Source organism: Ruditapes philippinarum, unplaced genomic scaffold, assembly GCF_026571515.1.
Source record: "Ruditapes philippinarum isolate M1 unplaced genomic scaffold, ASM2657151v2 ctg5755_1_1_1_1, whole genome shotgun sequence".
NCBI classification, from domain to species: domain Eukaryota; kingdom Metazoa; phylum Mollusca; class Bivalvia; order Venerida; family Veneridae; genus Ruditapes; species Ruditapes philippinarum.
The window spans coordinates 110,692-134,455 of record NW_026861131.1 but is presented as its reverse complement, the minus strand read 5'-3'; the positions used below and the strand labels follow the sequence as shown (position 1 = coordinate 134,455).

Genomic DNA, 23,764 nt, shown 5'->3' with positions numbered 1-23,764 from the left:
TATTCTATGAATCATCCTATGTTTACTGGAAAATCTATGTTTTGATCTCCATACATTGTATATATTACAATTCATACTTGTTATAAAATTCGATAGCCTAATGTCTTCTAATTCTATGAAAACTATATTGTGCTTTGTCTAAATTTACTTACTTAACAAATAGACAACGTATTTCATAATATCTCTTCTAGTAATATTTGAAAATGAAATATATTCGAACCATAACTTATTGTTTAAGATGTTTGCGTTTGCATGTATATCTTTCAAAAGAACTGACTTGCAACAGTGAATATTACTTTTAGTCTAAAGGACTTTAGTGTTCTTCATGTCTTTATATTTTAGAAAATGATAGAATAAGTTAAGTGCAGACTATTCAGGATATTGTAGGTTGGCGTCTGTTTATTTGAAACTTATGCATGCAAGCGCAACATATATATTAAACATGTTAAATATCATATTGAATATTGAACATAATATTCCATGAAACATCTTATGTTTGCTGGAAAAATCCATGTTTTGATCTCCAAACATTGTATATATTACAATTTATACTTGTTATAAGCATTGTACTATGCTTTATACAAATAAACTTTTCGTATTCGTATTCGTATTTATTCCACTCCGATCATTTTTTATTCGATCCATGTGCTTAAAATTAACAAAAATGATTTAATAATTCATACAAATAAAACAACAAATGATAAGCATGAAAATCAACAATTTTATAACGTTCGAATTCCATATAATTTTGAAAAGTGCCATACGGCTAGACAATACGTACAGTGCGTCCTGGCTAGTCGTTCGTGACTCACGTACGGCTAGAACTTTTGGCTAGCCGTACGTTTCTTTATTTTATTTTATTTATTTTTTTTTTTTTGATATTGTTACGTATTTTGAACCATAAAAATCTCCTCTACACCTCCTGTGAAAATTAAATTGTCTGGTCATTAATATTTCCTTACGATTCAACTAGATTTATCATGAATCTAAAGATGTTGGGAAATGACATCACGCGCACCTGTTTTTATACGGCCAATACACAAACATGGCCGCGCTTACTGATTTGTAGAAATCGGTGATTTAGCGATTTAAATTTTGTTATCATTCGTTTAATATTATTATTTGGCGGCAGAAAATTTGCAGACTTATTATTTATAGTATTCTTTTTCTGAAATCAAGTTTTTATTCTAACATTGTCTTTCCCTTTAATGACTTCCCGATGCTCGACTGTAAGTAATTTGTATACTACTATATGTATGCGGTTTTTTTTTTTGGGGGGGGGATGTTTGTTTTTTAATTAAAGCTTCTTATTCTTTAAAAATTTTTATGTATCTCATAATCTGTATTGAAAATTTGAATTTTATTACACATGGACTATCAAATTATGATGCGTTGCTCTAGAATTGAATAAACTTTCTAATTACACAATACGGGGTCATACTGATCTTTGCGTCTTTCTCTGAAATAATTATTTCCTTGTTAAAACATATTTGACCACATATTTCTGTCAATTAACTGTTCACTTTACTTCCGATTTTTGTTGTACGGAAACACATGTTTCTATTTGTGTTTTCTAATCAATTCGAATCTATAATCAGTTTAATGGGATCACCACCGGGTAAACGACTACTAGGTACTTTGGTCATGTTTTTTACCCCAAATATTTGAATGTTTCTATTGGGATTAAAATGAGCATAGTTAACTAAACAACTGGTTGTATAAATCCCTGACCTGTCTAATTCTAATTATGAGATTAGTGAATATATAAGACTTTCACTACAAAATATTCCTAAACAAAAGAGCACATGTTTAAATTTATTCCTATACAAATAAAAGATCAGAGTAGGGATCTGTCAATTGCCAGACATATTTTTAAAAGATACTTTTATGTTAAAAGTTTGATTAATGAATTATGTAAGATGAAAATATAAGTATTGCTTTTTTTATTTTGCTAATGTAAAATGTAATATTGTGCTGGAATTTTGTCGGAGGGTCCTTAGGGGTTTTGTAGTTAAATAGTTTTTTTTCGGCGATAATGGTTCAAGAATATAATGTTTTCAAACTATATGTTCATCACCATCAGTGAATTTTTAGTTAAATGTATGCAAAATATTTACTAACAGCTATATGATATAGCGGTTTATGAGCGTTTTCCGCGTACAGCCTCCTGGGGTGTACTAATAAGTTAGTTTTCCTTAGTTATCACGCAAGCATGATCCATGTCTCTGATGTAAGCGACAGTTTACAATTATTTGTCTTTAAAAAATATTAAGGACTATTAATGGTTTATAACAACAAAAGAACATGCATGATATTGAGAATACGGTGTTGCAACGTTCTAGTTAATGACCCGTCATAAACAGTTGGTCGCTGCGTAGTAATTGGAAAATTGTTATCAAAAATAATAAAGAATATTTGCCACTAAATTAAAGCATTTACTTATAAATTTTCATTTATGCTTTTTGTTAAAAAAATATTGATAAAGTTATTATTTTGAAGGGTTTTCATACCAGAACTATTTATTACAGACGTACGTTTGCCTAAACCTGATTACCGCGGCAGTATGACGTCACGGAGTAGTGATTTAAACAAAAATCAAGAATTTTTCAGAGAATTATTATCTTTACAAATTGCAGATATGAAATTAAAGAATGAAAATATTTTCATATTGTAAATGTCTGTGATGAGTGATGAGTCAGCTTAGAAAATATCAAGGTACTATTTTTTGACCTGATTACCGCGGCAGTAAGATTTGACAGATGGTTATTAACATTGGGTCGGCATAGCCTCCCCAAAAATCTCTTAGGATGATTATGATTACTGAATGTTGTATAATGTTAATTAGTCTACTTTAATGTGACAAAAACAGGCATATGAATTTTTTGCCGCTAGATGTCGTGTTCCAGCAACATGATGTTACAAAAGAATATGAAACTAATAAGATACATCGATATAAATAAGGAATAGATTAATTATAAAAAAAGATATATTTCAGATTGTTATAAGAGGAGCATTTTACTATTTTTCAGGCGCATTAATTTTTGTGCCATCCAGCAACCTTCGATAAACTAAAATATTTAATAGAATAAAAAAAATATACTTAAAAAAACATCTGCGGGGTAAGAGCAAACCAATTTATAACAAATACAAATAAAATATAAAATTAACCAAATGAAAGTATGGAATATTGTTCATTTTCTATGTATTAAATTGTACGTTAAAATGATTTTTTATTATTTGCAAAACCGATGATTATATATAGTCTGCTAGATTTTCCAATGGGGATGACAATAAAAGAATATTTTGTAATATATTTTAGGGGCAGATGTATGTAGTTCAATCCGGAATTGATGATTTTTTTACACTTCTTCAGAAATAACATAAAATATTGTACATTGTTGTAATTTGTTATTCTGTTCATTTTTTTGGATAATCCGGAATTGATGATTTTTTTACACTTCTTCAGAAATAACATAAAATATTGTACATTGTTGTAATTTGTTATTCTGTTCTTTTTTGGATACTCAATATTTTAGCTTGGAATCTGAATCTTATTAAACTAATTGAGTGAACTGAATTTTTTTTAAGTTCAACCATACCTGTGTTGTTTATTTCAAAAAGGTATACACATTTATATATTCACAATAAACAACCTTAACAACACGTGAAATGCACGAAAAAGGATAAGAACTGAAAACTGATGCTCAGAAAAGTCTCATCCTAGAATTTATTTGCTAAAAAATTGGCAGTGTGTATATGTACATGGATATGTGTTGATGCACAATCAGTAAGTTTTATTAGAAAAAAATCTATGTTATACGAGTATGCAGCTGGTTGGTAAAGGGTTTGAAAAATTATGTGATGTAAAAAAATACGTTAACCATCATAAAAAAGAAAGGATAAGAAGGAGATAGATGGCTTAGAATGAAAAATGTCGGCTCTAACAACATGGCATTGATAAGAAAGGAATAACGTTCTTCCGGAAATATCTTGCTTTTGTTGAACGGTCGTCCAAGTTTCGTACGTACCTTATGCTTAGTCAATTTTCAAATGCAAGTTGACGTAGGAGCTCCTAACCCTGAAAACGTTTGGTTAATTATTGGTTCCAAGGTTTCCATAGAGAGAAGGATTTTAATTTTTTTACGACGATAAAAAGAGTAAATTTGTTTTTAACATGTTAAAATGGATTCATCTTATTAAAATACGTCGAAAATATAAAAAAAACATGTAATAGTTACTTCAATAAACACACTTTAAGCCATATATGATTCAAGTTATTCTTAAATAGACGAAAAAGAAGAAGAAACACACATAAAAGAACACGTGTAATGTGTAAAATAAATTACTGTATAGTTTTAACTTGTTTAACATTTAGTTTCCTCATTTCATTTCATTTCATTTAATCACTTTATCATAATAACGATATACAGTAACATTTTATGAACTATTAACATTTGGCACTATTCAATAGTTCCATTGATTGATATAGAGCGTCCGTATGCTCAGTAGTATATTTGCCTATTATTTATGGGTCAGCCAAATTCTACGTAGTGATTTCCCCTTATCAGTATTACAATTCGCCAAGGAAAATCACTGTGAGGAATTTTGATGAGAACCGCGATGTTCGGTTCCAATTTTTGTTAGTTTAGTAAAAACAATGAAGATGGCAAAAGGTTTATTGATTCAAGGCCTCTAGCCCAAAGCGAAATATACATATCAATACGTTTACATTAGTTTAGTAAAAACAATGAAGATGACAAAAGGTTTATTGATTCAAGGCCTCTAGCCCAAAGCGAAATATACATATCAATACGTTTACATACAATAGAATAATTGTACTATATAATATAGTACAAGTAAAATTATGTTTAAACAAAAATCTTTCTTCAAAGGCATGGAACACAAACTTTGCCAAATTATCTATGATATTTTCAGCCTGACAACTCATTAAGATATTAAATGTATGAGCATTTAGATTTACAAAATATTTGTTTGGTCTTAAATTTTCTTAAGCTGTACAGTTCACTCTAACATGAAAATACTGAGCCAGCTAACATAAGCTTGATCTTTGCGTCTTTTTGGACTTACAAACAATAAACAAGTAACGTTACCTGTGTGTCGAAGATGATTTAATTTATACGAACAAAATAAATTACATTAGTGGAACACTTTAAGACTGTGAAGTAACAGTCATTTTCGTTATCTATTCGAAACACTCGATGGTAAATATTTATAAATATAATCACTAGTTCGACGTTACTTAAGTTTTTACTGAAGAGAGATAAAACAAATAAGTAGATATCAACGTGTCAAAATGGCGGCCGTTTTTAACTTGATTGTTTTTATCTCTTGTGCCGTCAATGCTGTTGGCTTTCTTCTTGTTCACGAGAATATTCAGAGGAACGTGACAAAGATATTGACTGTTCCAAACGGAGGACCATGGGGAACATGGACGACGAAAGAGTTCTGTGCAGCAGGATCTTATGCAATCGGATACAATATGAAGGCTTGTATATATACCAGTATTTCTAGAATAACTTATTGTCTATTGTTTTGAAAACTTGTTTTGTATAAATATGTTAAAATTCTTTTAGAATACAATATACGCTGTTTATTTAAAGTCCAAGACCAATCTTAGAGTTTTGTTTTAGAACTCCCGATAAGAAATTAAGCTAAATATTAAATATTAACGTGTTATCATATTTTTTTCCGACAAAGGCCGGCCTAAATCAGTTAACTTCCTCTAATAATTACCGGGAAGAACTGTATATATAAGAAGAGGTTTCATTGGTCATTACAAAATGAATTCTTGGAATCCCATTGGCCATTGTAAAATAAAATGTAAATGATAGTTCTTGACATTCTTAGATAGTTCTAAATTAAAATATAAATGATAGTTCTTGACATTCTTAGATAGTTCTAAATTAAAATATAAATGATAGTTCTTGACATTCTTAGATAGTTCTAAATTAGAATACAAAGAATAGTTCTTGACATTCTTAGATAGTTCTTAATTAGAATATAAAGGATAGTTTTTGGCATTCTTAGATAGTTCTAAATTAAAATATAAAGGATAGAATTAAAGGATAGTTCTAAAATGAAATGTACAGGATAGTGCTTTCACTTTGTAATTAAATTGCTCAGATATAATAATAATTCCTCCCGCAAAGTATCTGCATTCAGATCTCATTACATTTTCTAATGAAAAGTTTATGTTACGTTTAATTTTACTATATGTTTATCTTACACAAGATCTAAGTTTTAAATTTTGTCAAAAAAAAAAACAACAGCATAATAATATCAGAACTTATCAGGTACCCTAAGAGTTTAATAACATGGTTATTGAAGTGTACGTTACATCGATATAATGTTTATAATTTTCATACATTTGTATAATTTTGCGTATCAATCAAGTATTTATAAACATAATTACCTACCGACTGCTAAGATGTTGGTGTTAGAAATTGAGTTCACGACATGTTCGTTTAAAAACACATAAATCTTAAATTGTTCCTAAAAATTGTTGTTATGTCATTGTTATGCAAGCTATGCTTACATTTCTATATGGCTTTACGGGGAAAACTAAGAACTAACATGCGCATGTTAACCAGTATTACTTCGGACGAGCATCTTTTGTTTTAAAGATACTTCTTTAAAAAACCTTCATTCACATAGAATTTACATATGATACACGTTTAAAGATTTGTCAAATGACTTGCAAAGGATTTCTGTTGGTTCCAATTTATGCAATGACGCTAAACAACATTACTTTTAGATGTTTGTTTGTTTCATTTTACGCCTTTTTCAACAGTATTTCAGTCATATAGGCGGGTAGTTTCCTAACCATCGTTCCTGGAGACTTACACCAGTACTAGACTACCTTCCTCCGCGCTAAACTAACAAAGCATCTCCCGGGGATCGAACCCACGCCAGAGAGGTAACTGGATTAGAAGTCATCGATTCTAACCCCTCGACCACGGAGGCGGTACTTTTAGATACAAAAATGTATAAAAAGGTCTAACCAAAGTAGACTATTTCTGAACCTGTACCTGTGATTTTCCCCACGAGTAAGTCTGTGTCTAGTTAGTACCTTTGAACCCCAGCTCACTTAATATTAATTGAAGAGAAATATTTCCAGATAGAAAAACCTCAAGGGGCAGGTGATGACACTGGTTTAAATGCTTTAGTATTAAGATGTGCAACCAAAGAAGGACTCTTTGCTGGTACGGTACACTCAGGAGAGGGTCCCTGGGGAGACTGGGTTGCTCAGGACCCTAAATACTGTGACAGTAACCAAGGATTACATCATTTTATGACAGGATTTTCTATGTATGTGGAGCAAGACCAGGTTAGTTAATCAATGTTCCTTTACCTAAGGCTTTGCAAATTAAATGTTAAAGTAATTAACCATTGTATAAACACAACTTTACCTTGTACAAACAGAAATTGAAAAGAATATTTTTTTCTGTATATATTTTCTTTTATGCAAGTCATAATTTAAAGTGCGATACAATTAAGTATTAGATAAAAGCTAATAAATGACAAAGATTACTCCATAAAGTTGGGGTCTGACGAGTCTATTCAATACATCCCCGGCATTAAAAGGGCAAAGAAAAAAAAACCCTTTGCGAAACTAAATCACCATATATACATGTCGGCAAGAAAACGATTTCTATATAATCAGACTGAAATAAATAAAAAAAATATTAGGACTCACTCGCATCTTATCAAAACCTAACAAAACTGGTATTCTAATTTAATTAATTGTTTATTTCAGGGTTCCGGTGATGACACTATCGTTGACTTTGTCAAGTTCAAATGTCGAGACTTCGAGGCCGCTACACCTGAATATGACCTAGCAATCGCTCCCGGCCACGGAACCTGGGGTAGCTGGGGTCCTTCGAGTGCTAGTTGCGGACCAAATTCAGCTATTTGCGGTTTCATGTCAAAGATCGAGAAACCTCAAGGAGGCGCTGATGATACAGCTCTCAATGATTTAACAATGTATTGCTGTACGTGAGTTTCAATAAATGAGCCTCGTCATGACAAATCCAACATAGTGCATTTGCGACTAGCATGGATCCAGACCAGCCTGCGCATCAGCGCAGTGTGATCAGGATCCATGTTGTTCGCTTACAAACCCTATTGAAAGTAGAGAAACTGAAAGCGAGCAGCATGGATCCTGATTAGACTACACGGGCGCGCTGGCTGGTCTTGATCCATGCTGGTCGCAGACACACTATGTTGGTTTTGTCAAGACGCGGTTTTCAAACTATACAAATCATTTAAAGTTATTGTTCACCACGTCTAGTGTGTGTTACTTGGACATACCTACATTTGCGTTTTCTGCATCATCGTGAAAGTTATAACTAGAGACTGAAGAACATGTACGTGATCAGAGCATCTTTTTCGGTTTTACTCACAAATTGCACGTTTATTTCGTATTATTGTTTAAAACGTGTGCAATTGTATCAAAGATAGAACGTCTGTTAGATGCATTGTATAAACATTATATAGGGTATGGGATGGGGAAATTAGAGCAGGGTGTTTTTGTTGATTTTTTGCCCGGTTGATATCAAAACCATTCATGTCCACATAAGATTAACATTACAAGTATCTGTAGAAAAATGAATGAAAATTTACAATGTTTTAGCGGTTAACCGTCGACAGGACGAATTCAGTATCAAAATTTCTTTGTAACGACCAAGTGACCAAGACGTAAGTTTCATTAAGATCATATAACAAAATATTCAGGATACAGTAAATAAGTGGACAAAATGCAAGTGTTTTGGTCAAAATCGCATATATATGCATATATATAAAACTTGGCAGAGCCATAATGTCCAAATACATCTTCAACATAAGCCGCCTTAAACATAAGCTGAATCAGAGATACATTTTCATTATTCAAGGAAGCTGAAAAGTGCAACTTGGAAAAATGGAAACCATAGTTATGTCACTTGCTCAGATCATGTGTAAAGTATGAAAATCTGGAAACAAAGTGATCCCTCGGAAACATTAATCACAACAAAATTACATGTAAATTGCAGATTCTGTTTGTTTCTATGCATGGGGGTTGACGAAGAAGTGCAACATCCCTCAAGCCGCCTAGAGGTACACTAAATAGTGCTGGCATCAATAATCCCGAAGGACACAGGAAAATGTAACAACACTGAAGTAATGTACGGGGCAACAACCTTTTACAGCTGCCACACGCAGCCATTGATACAGGTTAAACTTAAAAAAAATCAAAATTGCCGTTTAAGGTTACTTACAGATGGACGAACAGGACGGTTCAATTACTATATATATATATGCTCGGTTAACTAGGGTCTGTTTTACGTCACACCGACATAGTAAAGTCATTTGGCGACGTTCCAGCTTTACTGGTTGAGGAAGACCTCTGGCGCATTTTTTAGTTAAGAACGGCACAAGAGTAGAACCACCGAGGTTCCGTAAGCTAACTGGACAGCTACATGAAAAATCCAAAGTCCCTGTCGGGATTAGAACCCACAGCGGTGAGGGGCATGTGGTTTGAAGTCAAAGACCTTAACCACTCAGCCACGGACGCCCCTGTGAACCAAAATCGAGATTCCTGGGACTATACCAGTATTAACTCATATAGTTTACAGTGATTTAGGCAAATTACTTAGCTGTACCTGCACACATGACAATATACTGCAGTCATAATTATTCATGCAGCTTCGTGGTCAATCTTAGAAATAAGAAACAACAACATTTTATTTCTTGTGCTGCACGGTTGCTTTTATTTCATTATTTGCATTTAACTGTTTTGGAAAAATGACAAATCTACGAATTAAACAAAACAATAAAATTTCATGACCCCAAAATAAGAAAAATTGCAGTATTTACTCGTCCTTTTTCATTATAACCAGTAAACTTTTCTGATAGGAACAAAGCTTCTTTTTGCATTCTGATTATAAATTTTAAATTATATGTAAAAACTAAAACATCGAATAAACGTATAGAAATAACGTAAAACATTTTAATATAAAGATTCTAACATTAAACTTGACAAACTTTTGCCATTTAATATATGGATTAAAATATGCACAGTTGCGTATATTAGAACTGGCACTTTCAGACAGCTTAAATCATTTAACAAAACAAAAGGGCCACGATGACCCTGAAGTAGCTCACCTGTATATTGACCCCCCCCCCCCCCCCCCCGAGCAGGGCCAGTTTAAACCCCAGGGCTTTTATTTGAACAAACTTGGTAGACACTTATTAGAAGATGTTTCATGCTAAACATGAAGATTATTTAAGTTTTTTCTTTACACATATATTTAAAAACAATGACACCCCTGGGGCAGGGCCAGTCTTGACCCCAGGGCTTTTATTTGAACAATATTTGTAATAATGTAATAATGCACGCTTCGGGCCTTCTTTGTTTATATAGAAACATTTCCGATAGTGTGATTAAAGGTAGTTTGCCTAATAAAATTCTTTTAAAAAAACGGTGACAGGATAAATAGAATAATAGATTGGTGCCGTGGATGGAGAAAGTTCATCTGGCTCTGCTCCGGAATTTATTGGGTTCGCCTTCGGCTCACCCAATAAATTCCTCCGCCTCGCCAGATAAACTTTCTCCATCCACGGCACCAACCTATTATTCTCTATATCTTAGCTCTAGCTCTTTGGGTTCTTTAAAAGAAAATTTTTAAGTTTTTACTATATGCATATATAGGAAAAATCATTGACCCCCTGGGGCGGGGCCAATTTTGACCCTAGGGCTTTTATTTGAACAAACTTGGTAGACACTTACTAGAAGATGTTTCATGCCAAATATCTAAGCTCTAGCTCTTTAGATTTTTAGAAGAAGACATTTAAAGTTTTTTCTTTTGGTTGCCATGGCAACCAGAGTTCTGCATGGAATTAAATTCTTTGAACAATTTTCAAAGGTGACAACCAAAGGAACATTCCCGTGAAGTTTGGATGAAATTGGCTTGGTGGTTTATGAGGAGATGTCATTTAAAGCAAAAGTTTACAGACGCCGGACAGACGGACGGACGAAAAGTGATCACAAAAGCTCACTCTGTCACAAAGTGACAGGTGAGCTAAAAAACAAAAACAAAAAAAAAACAACAAGAAATTTGTAAAATCATACAAAACAATTTTAGAATCAGTACATCAATATAACCGGTGTACATTTAGATTGGGACCCTTTTTATTATTAAAGGGACTCCACTGACGTTTTTATGCATGATGGGACTACTAATATCTTTACCGATATTTGTGTACCATTCCATGTAGGTATAGCCTAATAAATTGCATGCAAATTTTAAGATCATTTTTTGTCCCATTTTTCCAGGATAATCATTTCTATAGTGCTGAATGACCTTAAAATGAAAAAAAGGCTTTTCTATGCAATTGAGCTAATAATACCCAATAAAAATAGAATTTCCATTTCATTCTAAGCTTATCTGTTAATAGTCATTTGCAGATTTTCCCACTGCAAGTGCTGAACTTCATCTAAGCAAGAATTAAAATGTTTATAATTTTTAGCTTTTTGACATCAGTGGAGTTCCTTTAAGATATTTATACAACAAAAAGTAACACAATATATCATGATACATCAGACAATAAGCCATTAGCGGAGTATTTATTTGAATAAGAGTATTTATTCGTACTTTTATACAGACCTCCCTATGAACATTATGTTTCCTATTAGGAGTTATTTTTTTCGTCAGTAACCTAGACAAGCAAATATATGTTGGAATATATGTGATCCTATACAAGTGTTTTCCAATGTGCCGTTTTTGACTTTTTTATATAATACCCCAAAAAATAGATATTAATGTTTTCCATGTAACATTACCATCAAGTATTTCTATATATTACACATGTATAAAGCCTCTGTTTATTGATAATGTGGTGTGGTCAGGAACCTGGCTCTCTTTATTGTTCATGATGTGGTGTGGTCAGGAGCACGACTCTGTTTATTGTTGATAATGTGGTGTGGTCAGGAACATGGCTCTGTTTATTGTTGATAATGTGGTGTGGTCAGGAACATGGCTCTGTTTATTGTTGATAATGTGGTGTGGTTAGGAACACGGCTCTGTTTATTGTTGATAATGTGGTGTGGTCAGGAACATAGCCCTGTTTATTGTAGATAATGTGGTGTGGTCAGGAACATGGCTCTGTTTATTGTAGATAATGTGGTGTGGTCAGGAACATGACCCTGTTTATTGTAGATAATGTGGTGTGGTCAGGAACATGGCTCTGTATATTGTTGATAATGTAGTGTGGTCAGGAACATGGCTCTGCATGTTTATTGTAGATAATGTGGTGTGGTCAAGAACATAGCCCTGTTTATTGTAGATAATGTGGTGTGGTCAGGAACATAGCCCTGTTTATTGTAGATAATGTGGTGTGGTTAGGAACATGGCCCTGTTTATTGTTGATAATGTGGTGTGATCAGGAACAAAGCCCTATTTATTGTAGATGTAGGAACATGGCCCTGTTTATTGTTATGATGTGATGTGGTCAGGAACATGTCTCTTTTTTACAGTTGGTATCTATAGATAAAAACTGTGAATACAACTGAAGCCTCTATATATTTTTATAATAACATTAGCACCACAAAGTTGGGATAATTTTCATTCATTTCTGGCAGATAAAGGGTATTAAAAAAAATTGGATCCTTAACAAATGTCTTTAATGTCTGATATATCATCTATAAATAAAAGAAGATAACATACAACTAAATATGTGAGCAATTTTCTTTTTAAGTACATATATTGAGATTCAAATTAATATCTTACATATTCAAAACTACCTTAATTAACTCGACACTACCGTAACAATTGATTCTCTTTGATCATATTTGATAACATGGGTGAAAATTTTGAGGATTAATCTGCCAGTCACGATTAAGAGACTACAAACCCTAGACCCTATATAAAACTATTAAAATCTGGATTTTCAGAATGATTTAAAGTACCCACGTTATCAAGATTTGAACAGCTTTGACAACAGATAAAAACAATTTTGGAAACACTGATTTGTTATATAATTGTTATCTACAGAGTCATCTAGTTCTGCTGTAAATTGTTACTGCAAGTTTAAAATTTTAAGTTATTAAAAAAATAGCAATCAAAACAATAAAATCATGTAAAAACTTAAACAAGTGGCTTTCTTTATCTCCATTAAGATAAATCATTAACATTTTTATATTAAGATTTCAATAAATTTCTGCGATAAAAGTATTTAAGTTAATTACTTAAAGTTTATACGTTAGTCTTAATTAAACAAAAGTCAATATAGCTACCAAAGTGTACCGGCATAGCATATATTCCTCAGAGTTATCACAGTTAATTGTAAATATTCTACTGGATATTGAACCAGTGTTCAACTGCCTATTCCACTGGACTTTACCACAGTTTTCCACTGAGCATTCCACAGTGTTCCATTGAGCAACAAATTTTAATGTTCTACTATTTTTTCTTGTGTCCGAAGTAAAACAAAAAGTAAAGAGCACTTGAAAAAACAAAAACTAAAATTACCTCTAGGAGGTAAACAAACAAGGCATACAAAAATATTTAAAATGTTACACAACATATAGAATTAATATAATTCGTAAAGATAAGGCCTCTGAATAAACACTGGTGCAATTTTAAAATGAAGCTTGTAATCCCATTCAATTCAAAGAGATTCATCTACCCTGAAACGACAAAAGTATATGATTCTTATTTACATAATCATTCGATGGATTACTACCTTAGCTATGACCCTTAACCTGCCACAACCAACAGTGGTTATCAGTAAATGCAACCAGTATTCAACCAGGCCAGCCTGGAAATCCGTGCAGTGTGACCAAGTTCAATACAGTGTTGGTTAGTAATTTTTTTTTGTATTTTTATTTTAAAATCCCTTAAACTTTGAAATAGAATGTTTCAAATGCAAAGCAGGGCAAATTTATTTAACAAATTCAACAGGTTTAAGGTTAATTAACAAATTTTCAAGGTTTTTAAACAAATGTAAGGCATTCACTGCTAGAGAACCTGAAATGCTCAATTAGATGCACAGAGATAATCCAGGTAAGACCACCAATCTTTATAAGCAGAACATCCAGGTAAGTCCACTAATCTTTATAAGCAGAGAATCCAGGTAAGACCACTAATCTTTATACACACAGAATTTAGGTTAGACCATTATTCTTTTTAAGCAGAGAATCAAGGTATTGTCTATTCATCTTTGTCAGCAGAGAATCCAGGTAAGACCACTAATTTTTATAAGCACAGAATTCAGGTAAAGACTATTAATCTTTGTTAGCAGAGAATCCAGGTAAGACCACCAATCTTTATAAGCATAGCATCCAGGTAAGACCACCAATCTTTATAAGCAGAGCATCCAGGTAAGACCACAAATATTTAAACACACAGAAACCAGGTAAGACCATTAATCTTTGTAAGCATAGAATCCAGGTAAGTTCACTTATCTTTATAAGCACATAATCCAGGTAAGACCACTAATCTTTATAAGTAAGTAAGGTATCTTATATTCAACAGGCCTCACTGGTAATTTCTAACCTGCAGAAGGGAATAGCTAAAGATTCAAAGTTTAAAACTTCATCATTTCACCTTAAGGTCTGACCTCTAGGTAATAAGACTGTTTCCTGAGCTCTGTGTCAAATTTCTCAATATTTGCATTAGTCAATGTACATTCTGTGTTAGATTCTGGCCAATCAAATACCAAAAATCTGAGATACAGTCTTCATTATGACCTTGCACACAGGGGTATAAATTATTAAATTTTTCCTACTAAACAAATTATTCTATATGTGTACCATACATTTAATTAGTGTATAATTATAGTATTATAATAAACTTCATCTCCAAATGAAAAAAAAACTACCTGTACGAGTATAGCTTTATTTTTCATCTTGGAAAGTGTTAACATTGCAAAAGTAAATAACTACTACTTGGTAGCCACAAAAAATTAATATAAAACAGGATTAATAGATTTCAAGGTACTTTCTACAGACAGAACACGCAAACAATTTCGTTGAAAAGAAACAAATTTGAATTGAAACAATTGGAATAAAATTAAACTGAATTAGCAACACATAACTAAGCAACTATCTAACAGCACAAGACTTTATGAAAATCAAAAACTTGCAAAAAGCCTAACAAAACAAACACAAGAGCGATCAGTAATCACATGTGTCGCCTCATGATGGCCAATTTCATGTTGGGACAAATTTTGTGACAGACGGACAGACAGACGGACAGTGCACAACTAGACTAACCACTTTGTACTGATCATTCCTGTAAAGTTTGGATAAAATTGCACCAGTAGTTTATGAGGAGTAGTCCGGACAAGCTTTTGCGTATCTGGCAACACACAGAAAAAAACACCTTTTTATCAAAGGGCCATAACTCAGCCAAAAATCATTCAACCGGAAAACCCGTGCAATATGCGCAAGGACTTGAGCTACAGATCAATCCTGTAAAGTTTCATTGAAATTGCATTAGTGGTATAAGAGAAGTAGTCCGGACAAACTTTAAAATTAAAAATTATTAAAGGGCCATAACTCTGACAAAAATCATTGAACCGGAAAATCCTGACAATATGCACAACTAGACTTGGTACTGATCATTCCTGTAAAGTTTGGATGAAATTGCACCAGTAGTTTATGAGGAGTAGTCCGGACAAGTTTTGTGACGGACGGACGGACAGACAGACAGACGACGGAGAAGTGATCCCTATATGTCGCCACTACTCCGTAGAGGCGACACAAAAACCAACACTACAAAACTGAAAGATTAACCACCTAAAAACAATCAATTACTAGTAAAGACTGGGCACCAAACTCCTTTTGGCAATCAAATAACCTCTTACTACTTTTCCACAATTTAATTTGATTGATAACTCAAAGTGACACTGAAACTATCCCATTGCTGTCAGCACTATCATTCAAAATTTAATTTAGTTTGTGTAGGACGCCCACGATACTTTCTTATCCATTCCTGGAACTAACTGGGTACGTAAAGCAATAACTGCTTTGTTTCTTGCTCAAGGAAACAATGATTTGCCATGACGGGTTCGAACCCATGTGCCCAGTTATCCTTATACAGTATTCAAAGTCCATCATTTTCACCACTCATCCACACTTTTAGCACCGTTGTTACAGTATCAGCTGGGAAGATAGATATTTGCATGTTACCCATGCTCGCAGAATTTGTTGGGAAGTTACTGGTTATTGCAATTAAGTGAAATATGTGTGTGTGATTTTAGTGTGATTGTTTATTATTGGCAGTAGTGAGTGTAATGAAATGCTAAAATAAATTGCATTATTAAACTTTCTAGCAATACTATTGAATTACCTTAGTTTTTATGTTTTGTTTGGTTTAACTGAGCACAAACACAATTTAGTTATATGGCGCCAAAACAGGAAAGATAATTTTGGCAAACATACGATGTTACAAAACATCAAAGCAACACCAGTAGTCAAAACCATCTCACCTGCTGGAGCTGAGAGACGCAAAGTCTCAAGTTGTCAAACCCAAATAGTCACCCCTAACGATCATGCACTGGGTAATAAACAGTGGCTACAATTCTTATGTCTCAACCATTCTAATTACCTTAGAATTACCTCATTTTAGATATAGAGCTGACTGTGATGTCAGACCCAGACTTAGACAAGATACTTAAATTGTTGAATTTTGTTCAAGCTCACTGACGCAAGTTGCATGTGCAGTAAAATTTATAGATCTGAAGTCGCCTTAACCTCAGATACAGTTGAGAAATTTGTTGAAATGTGTTAATTAAGTGCAATAACTTAAGTTGCATGCACACCTAGATTTATTTTTGCAGCTAGATATCTTCTTGCAGCACGATTTATTCTTGCAGTCATTTTTCAAACTTTTCAAACAAATATCAATGTTTCTTGAATAAATAAAGAGCAACAAAAAATTAATGATCATATGTACCTCTACTGCACTAAAACTAAAACTGAAGATATAAGCACTAGAAAGTCACTTTATCTACCATCAGCACTTTATTCCATTAAATTAAGTATACACACACATTTAGTTTGATTTTATCAACCTGTCAATTATGAATACATTATAGCACTCCTTTAATATTCGATCCCACTTTCTGTTTGCCTGTGTAGTTTTCAAAAATTACTACAGTTTAAATAAGTAATATTTTGAAAAGGAACACTAGAGCTTCATGTATAGGTTGTTGTCACAAACAGTTGTCATTGAATCTCGCAATATCGATACATCATCAATTTTCATCGATACCCACTTTCAAATATTGATATAATCTAAAATTAATTTACATTGCATTTCTTTTGGTGAATATACATCTCTATTTTGCCTGTAATTTATAATAAGAGAAGTCATTTTTTTCCAGTTTTCTTGGCTAACTTGAACTTTAAACTCAGTTTTCAAATGTCAGTGACAAAAATAACAGAAAAAACTACCTTTTTGCTTGTTTGCAGAATTTGTATAAATTGTAAACATGCATATTAACACCTTGAGCCCAATTTATAACACATATTTAAATGTTTTTCATTGTATCTACTGTCAAAGTTGATATATTGTCAATATTTGTCTCTTGATATATCAATACAAATTTTTTTTTATCAATGACAGCCCTTCATTGTCACATACACAATAACACAGTTGATGAAGTAATTGCCTAATATATGAGAGGTTAGTGGTTGGATCCCTACTGTTGCCATTGTTTTAGACTTACTCTTTATTTTTATGCAACTGGCAGGTTAATAAAATCAAACAATAAATTGCACACATCAAATATTGAATGTATAATTATATACTTACATGAACATATATAAATCTATGGACCCATTGTTACGATCATGTCACAGGAAAAGGTAAAAAGTATGAGAAATAATAACCTTGAACATATTTCCCATTATGTGTACTTAAGAAGCTGCGAAACTTCAAAAATCAAGCTATTATTAAAGTTCAGTTTCAGTGTAATACATGTAATACAAAAAATGTGTATCAGATCCCATTTAATAGAAAGAGTAGCAAAACACACAAGGCAGTATCTGATTTGTACATTAGGGAGTAAACGAGTTTATAAACTCAGAGAAGGTTCGCAGAATCAACAGTTTAAAATATCAGAGAAGTTTCGCAGAAACAAGGGTTTAACATCTCAGAGGTTTTGGCTGAATCAAACAAATATTTTGGCTGGATGGTAAGCTTGCTATTTTGTCAACAGGGCTATGACTCATTTAGCTTAAGTAGATGTTCATAAGGCAATTGTATATGCTAAATTTCCAAGGTGTAGGCCATGTATTTTCACACAAGAAGATTTAAAAATGGATTCCCATTCAAGTCTATTAAAACTAAGTGACCTGTAAGCATCAGCCAATTTTGACCATCATGGTAGGAAAGATTTAAAAGAGAAAGGCCAACCACTCCATAACAAACATCTAATCTCTTGTCAATGAAGAAACTGAGAAGATTTTTAACACTGATTCCTATACTAGTCAATTAGTACAACATTTACCAAGGGCCAGGACCAGTTTTGACCAAAGTGGTATGATTTATAATATACTATTTTCTAGAAAGCAAAATGAATGATTTAAAATATTTTTTAGATAAAAATACATGCTTAATATCAAAATTCTGGTACAATTAGTTTAAAAGATGATGATTTAAATGCATATGTCTCTAGATAAGTATAATTAAACTAAGTGAAGAAAGGGGGGAAGGGGTAATTTTGACATTTGGGCCATAATTATTTGTAGAAGACTACAAAGTGATGTACCATGCCAGATATCTAAGCCACAGACAAAGCAGTTTTCAAGAAGAAGAGTTTAAACAATTTCATTTCTATTTTTAGCTCCTGTGATATAACATCATTGATATAACTTTTAGTTTTGTAGACAGCCACCCAGGGATCATTCCTGTGAAGTTTGGTCAAACTCGAGCATATGATTAAGTTGAAGATGTAGTTTATGGCAGATTACAATAAAAAAACAACCGACTGACATCACGCCATCACAAAATCTCAACTCTGAGCACTTTATGCTAAGATGAGATAAGATGTAAATAATGGTAAAACTTGAGATCAAGTTGTTTTATGTTGTTGGTTTTTTTTTAAAATGTCATAATATAACAATTATATAAAATGTTTTATTATATTTAGAAACTTGGAAAGCAGTGAATTATTTAAGAATTGATTAGTGGATTAAAGCAGCATGCCTCCAGATAATGATTCAAGCTCATTTTCATGAATACTTTTCTAAAAAAAAGTACTTTAAAAGAAAAAAAATGTTTGAGGCGAGGAAAAAATAAAAAAAAAGAATTCAAGGTAATTTACACATTGCAAAAGGTGCTTACAATCAACATTCATTTCAAAAGAAAAAGCAAATTACAAAATATGCAAAAATACCCCTTTACTGTCTTAATAATAAAGTAAAAATATGGTGATAAATACTGCAAAATCAGTCATTAGTCACACATAACATGTAAATTATATGAATCTTGAACTTCTTATACTTTTAAAAAAAATTGTAGAACATTTTTCTCAAGTTTGATTTTCTTGAAATATTTTGGCTCATCAGGAGGCGTGCAGATTTAATACCTAGCATTACATCAAATATAGTGAAGGATTTGTTAATATAGCTACATCACCAGTCAGTTAATAAAGGGGAAAGTAAAATAGTGGAAATTTGTAAGACCTCCATAAAATTTGCATATTTTTCCATTTTTGGCTGGCTTTTATGTCACACTGTTATGATCTTATGCGACTTTCTGACTTCACAGATGGAAGAAGACCTCAGGTGCCTCTCATTACATTATTTAATGCATGTGTAAGCAACTGGGTAGAACAACAGTGTGTACAGTAAGTAAGCTAGCTGGATAGCTTCCTCACATGGAACAATTGAAAGTCACTGGCCAGATTCCGGTCAGGAATCAGAGTAAGGTCCCGAATAACCCTGACTTCTTACAATCCTTAAATTTTCAAAATCTGAACTTTTTTTTATCTAATAGTGCAAGTGCTTGACTTTCAGGAGTTGCACTGCATATTTTTTTTTTTCCTTTCTAACATGCAAAACCTGAACCAGCTTAGAATAGATTGACTACAAGCAATTTGAAGTTATCAGGTCACTTACAATATCAACTATAAAAAGAGGTCTTCCTAACCAAGAGAAATCATCAAAGAGAAGTTTCCGAGATTTTCACACTCTTTTCTTTGACTGCGGCAACAATCACCTTTTCTGAGGTTTTCTTCATTGCGAGCTCTGGATGCGGGTGAACTAGTTCTACTTTCCACGCTAGGTACGTGTTCCATCCCACGGATACCAAATTTACGACTAAAACTCTGCGGAAATGAAAAACAATAGAACTAAAAAAGATAGTACATTTTATTCTCCTAAATTATTTATAAATATGCCTACAAATAACTATAACAACTAAGATCAAGGGGAGGGTCGAGGTTCCTCAGTGATTTCCTGCTGATCATTGTCCGGCTGAGCAGGTGTTTTCTCCGACATCCACGCTAGATAGGTGTTCCAACCTACAGCTACCACGTTGACTGTTACAACCCTACAAGAGAATGTCAAAGATACCAAAACATAAATAAAACTTGATGTTTCATTATTTGCCGAGAATTGAGCTGTATTTGACTTTTTGTAATACTTTTTCCCAAATAAGCGAACCATGACGGTAGTACTTCACTTTTCCCAATTAAGGAAACTTAATAGTACTTAAATAGTCTTTGTTGTGCTGAAATTTTTCTTCAAATGAATAAACTATACATGTATAGTACTTCACTTTTTCCAATGTAGTACTTCACTTTTTCCAGTGTAGTACTTCACTTTTTCCAGTGTAGTACTTTACTTTTTGACAAATAAGTGATCTATGTAGTACTTCATTTTCCCCCAAATATGTGAACCATAATTATAGTATGCCATTTTTTCCCCAAATAAGTGAACCATATAGTATGCCACTTTTTCCCAAATAAGTGAACTGTATATTACTTCACCTTTACCCAAAAAAGTGAACCATAAGCAATACAGATGGCAGTTACAACACACAAAATTTAATAACTTCCTATTGGATAATAACCAACATTTGAAATTTATAAAATGAATATTTAAGCTCAGGTTGTCATCAATGTGAACTACATAAAAAGAATGAAATAAAAAATAATTTTTTTGATAATCATGATGTAATAATTTCAATTTATGAACACATGCACGGTTTATTTCTAAATATTCAGTCAAACCTGTTAATATATATAATAACTCATTTGTGAAAAATAAAATGCTTGCTTCAAAAAAGAGGTTTTGTGCATGTATGAAGACTTGTTTAGTTGTTAACATACTGCAAAGGTTAGCTAAATAATGTTGTAAATTCGGAGCAGCATCACAGAAGCCATTGTTTTACATGATTGCATAATTCAGATAATCACATATCAGTGGGGCTTTTGGACTTCATAAAAAACAGTATTGCACAGTTGTGAATATACTTTGATGTGACTTCATTTGCATTATAAGGACAAGCTAAATGTTTGCCTTACACAACCTGCATATGTCAATGCAAAAAATTACTCATTTTTAATTAAAACAGTTCTTATTTTGGATATGTGATCAATAGAATATTAATTTTGTATAGCTTCATTATTTGAATTTATGATTAATTTCCTATTATAGGCATCATTACTTGATTCATTGAACTCTTTGAATAAAATAACATCATGCTCGCCAGAGGCTCGCATATGATATGGTTCAACTTGTTCAATAAATTCAGTATTGAACTTACACTCATTCAATACCCACTATGTCTATAAACTTACATTAAATGCAATATTATTACTCTAGAGAATTATCTCCAGTCTACATACCAACAAAACAATCCTTGTACAATGTAGTTTATATTTTGAGCCGCGCCATGACAAAACCAACATTGTCTGTTTGCCACCTGCATGGATCCAGGCCAGCCTGCGCATCCGCGCAGTCTGATCAGGATCCATGCTGTTCGCTATCAGTTTCTCTTCTTTTAATAGGGTTTGTAAGACTTGTAATAGAGTCTGTAAGCCAACAGCATGGATCCTGATCAGACTGTGCAGATGCTAGGCTGGTCTGGATCCATGGTGGTCGCAAACGCATTATGTTGATTTTGCTATGACGCAGCTCATTTTTCAAAGATGGTCTCTGATACAGGTTTGACTGTATATACACTAGCCACAAACATAAACTTTTTTAAAGGAACTCCACTGAGGTCCAGAACGTAAATGAATAAATTTTGAATTTCTTACATAGATCAACTTCAGGCATTTAATACAGAAGGATATGCAAAAGATAATTAAGAAATATACTCTGAAATAAATTGAAGATTGTATTTTTGTGCTATTCTTAGCCCGATTTCAAAATTTTTGGTCATTTTTTACAACTAGAATATATTTGATTTCTGCGTGTGCCAATGATCTGAAATTTTGCAAACAAGTTATTGATCTAGATCTACATCAAATGGAACATTAATCTCGAAAAATTATTTTTAGTCCCCTCATGTCAAAAACCTTCAGAGGAGTCCCTTTAATTTAACAGCAAAGGTGTAAAACATCTTACTACACTAAAGTGCAAACAACATGGGTATGAGAAAGAAAATGGGTCAACTACCAACACCTGAAAAATATAAGGTTACATTAACACTTCTTGCACAGCTACAAACTAATTATACAGATCAAATAACCCTGTTCAAATTCTGTAATTGACTAATTATATATTACCAATCTTAAAATGACCTTAAATTATAATACAGAATTTAAAGTGAATTAGTCCATTAATGGAAGGTTTGTAATACTATATATAGTTATGTTGTTAGTATTTAGTATAATAATCATCTGCATCAACAAACCACAAAAGTTTGTAAGTTTGAGATACATGACTCGATATTACATATCTATATATAGCAACATATCTATATATAGCAACATATCTATATATAGCAACATATCCGTATATAGCAACATATCTATATATAGCAACATATCTATAAATAGCAACATATCTATATATAGCAACATATCTATATATAGCAACATATCTATATATAGCAACATATCCATATATAGCAGCATATCTATAAATAGCAACATATCTATATATAGCAAAATGATAATTAATTTTTTTAGAATTTTTTTTTTTATTATTATTATTAATCATATAAATGTACATACTAAATCAAATCACATAGAATTCTATCAACATTTCTTTCAAGAAATATTTTATATGTATACCCAATTGATACATTTCTAATTTTTTTTTATCAATATTTGAAACAATTATGGAAAATGTGCCCAAAATGTAGACCAATCCACTTTAAAGTCATATGGGAAATGTTAAACTTTCTGAAGAGAAAAAACATGACATGAACAGTATGCCTCCAAATAAAATCTATTATCGGAAGCTTAATATACGTAATTTATATGAGGCAAGTAGTGCATTAAATCCTTTATATACAATCAACTTGTCTTCAAAGACCAGTCTTGAAAAATTTGTCTCTGGTTTTTGCTGACAAGTAGTGTCTGAAACAAGGGTTGTGAAATTAGACATCACACAGAAATATCATAATACTTATAGGTATGGAAAAACCAACAACTATTCTTATTATGTAAAGAATATTATTTATAAATTTCATAAAATCACAGGTTATCTGTAAATGTGAACTTTAGAGGTGGTCTTTATCAAAGGGTTAAATGTATATATGTAAATATTGAGCATAATTAAAAGTGTTATAAATATCTGACA

At 32.4% G+C, this 23,764-nt stretch overlaps 2 protein-coding genes and 1 long non-coding RNA gene across 6 annotated transcripts in view; 1 reads left to right on the top strand and 2 right to left on the bottom strand.

Moving 5' to 3' along the window:
- The first annotated feature begins 5,207 nt into the window (after positions 1 to 5,207).
- Positions 5,208 to 8,056, top strand: LOC132714661 (vitelline membrane outer layer protein 1-like). The gene is made up of 3 exons (XM_060697565.1): positions 5,208 to 5,506; positions 7,139 to 7,348; positions 7,778 to 8,056. The coding sequence occupies exons 1-3, from the start codon at positions 5,315 to 5,317 to the stop codon at positions 8,018 to 8,020; spliced, it is 645 nt and encodes a 214-aa protein (XP_060553548.1). The 5' UTR covers positions 5,208 to 5,314; the 3' UTR covers positions 8,021 to 8,056.
- Positions 8,057 to 11,604: 3,548 nt separating this feature from the next.
- LOC132714654 (uncharacterized) lies at positions 11,605 to 12,464 on the bottom strand. The gene is made up of 2 exons (XR_009623589.1): positions 11,992 to 12,464; positions 11,605 to 11,909 (listed from the first exon to the last, which is right to left on the bottom strand). It is a non-coding gene; the product is annotated as an uncharacterized LOC132714654 (long non-coding RNA).
- A 644-nt stretch (positions 12,465 to 13,108) lies between these two features.
- The window catches only part of LOC132714652 (protein Mpv17-like), a 30,488-nt gene continuing 19,832 nt past the window's right edge, over positions 13,109 to 23,764 (bottom strand). Inside the window, exons 7-8 of one of the 4 annotated variants that reach the window (XM_060697556.1) lie at positions 20,126 to 20,334; positions 13,109 to 13,684 (exon numbers count right to left, since the gene is read on the bottom strand). In XM_060697556.1, coding sequence (XP_060553539.1) covers positions 20,169 to 20,334 — 166 coding nt within the window. In that variant the 3' untranslated portion in view covers positions 13,109 to 13,684; positions 20,126 to 20,168. Of the gene's footprint in view, positions 13,685 to 20,125; positions 20,335 to 20,363; positions 20,559 to 23,764 lie in introns of those variants that run through there. The other 3 variants (XM_060697557.1, XM_060697560.1, XM_060697559.1) reach the window with 3 other exon arrangements.

Coding starts and splice junctions, on each gene's coding strand:
- LOC132714661 (XM_060697565.1), top strand. CDS start 5,315: ATGGCGGCCGTTTTTAACTTGATTGTTTTTATCTCTTGTGCCGTCAAT. Junction 5,507..7,138: donor CAATCGGATACAATATGAAG/GCTTGTATATAT, acceptor AAATATTTCCAG/ATAGAAAAACCTCAAGGGGC. Junction 7,349..7,777: donor TGTATGTGGAGCAAGACCAG/GTTAGTTAATCA, acceptor TGTTTATTTCAG/GGTTCCGGTGATGACACTAT.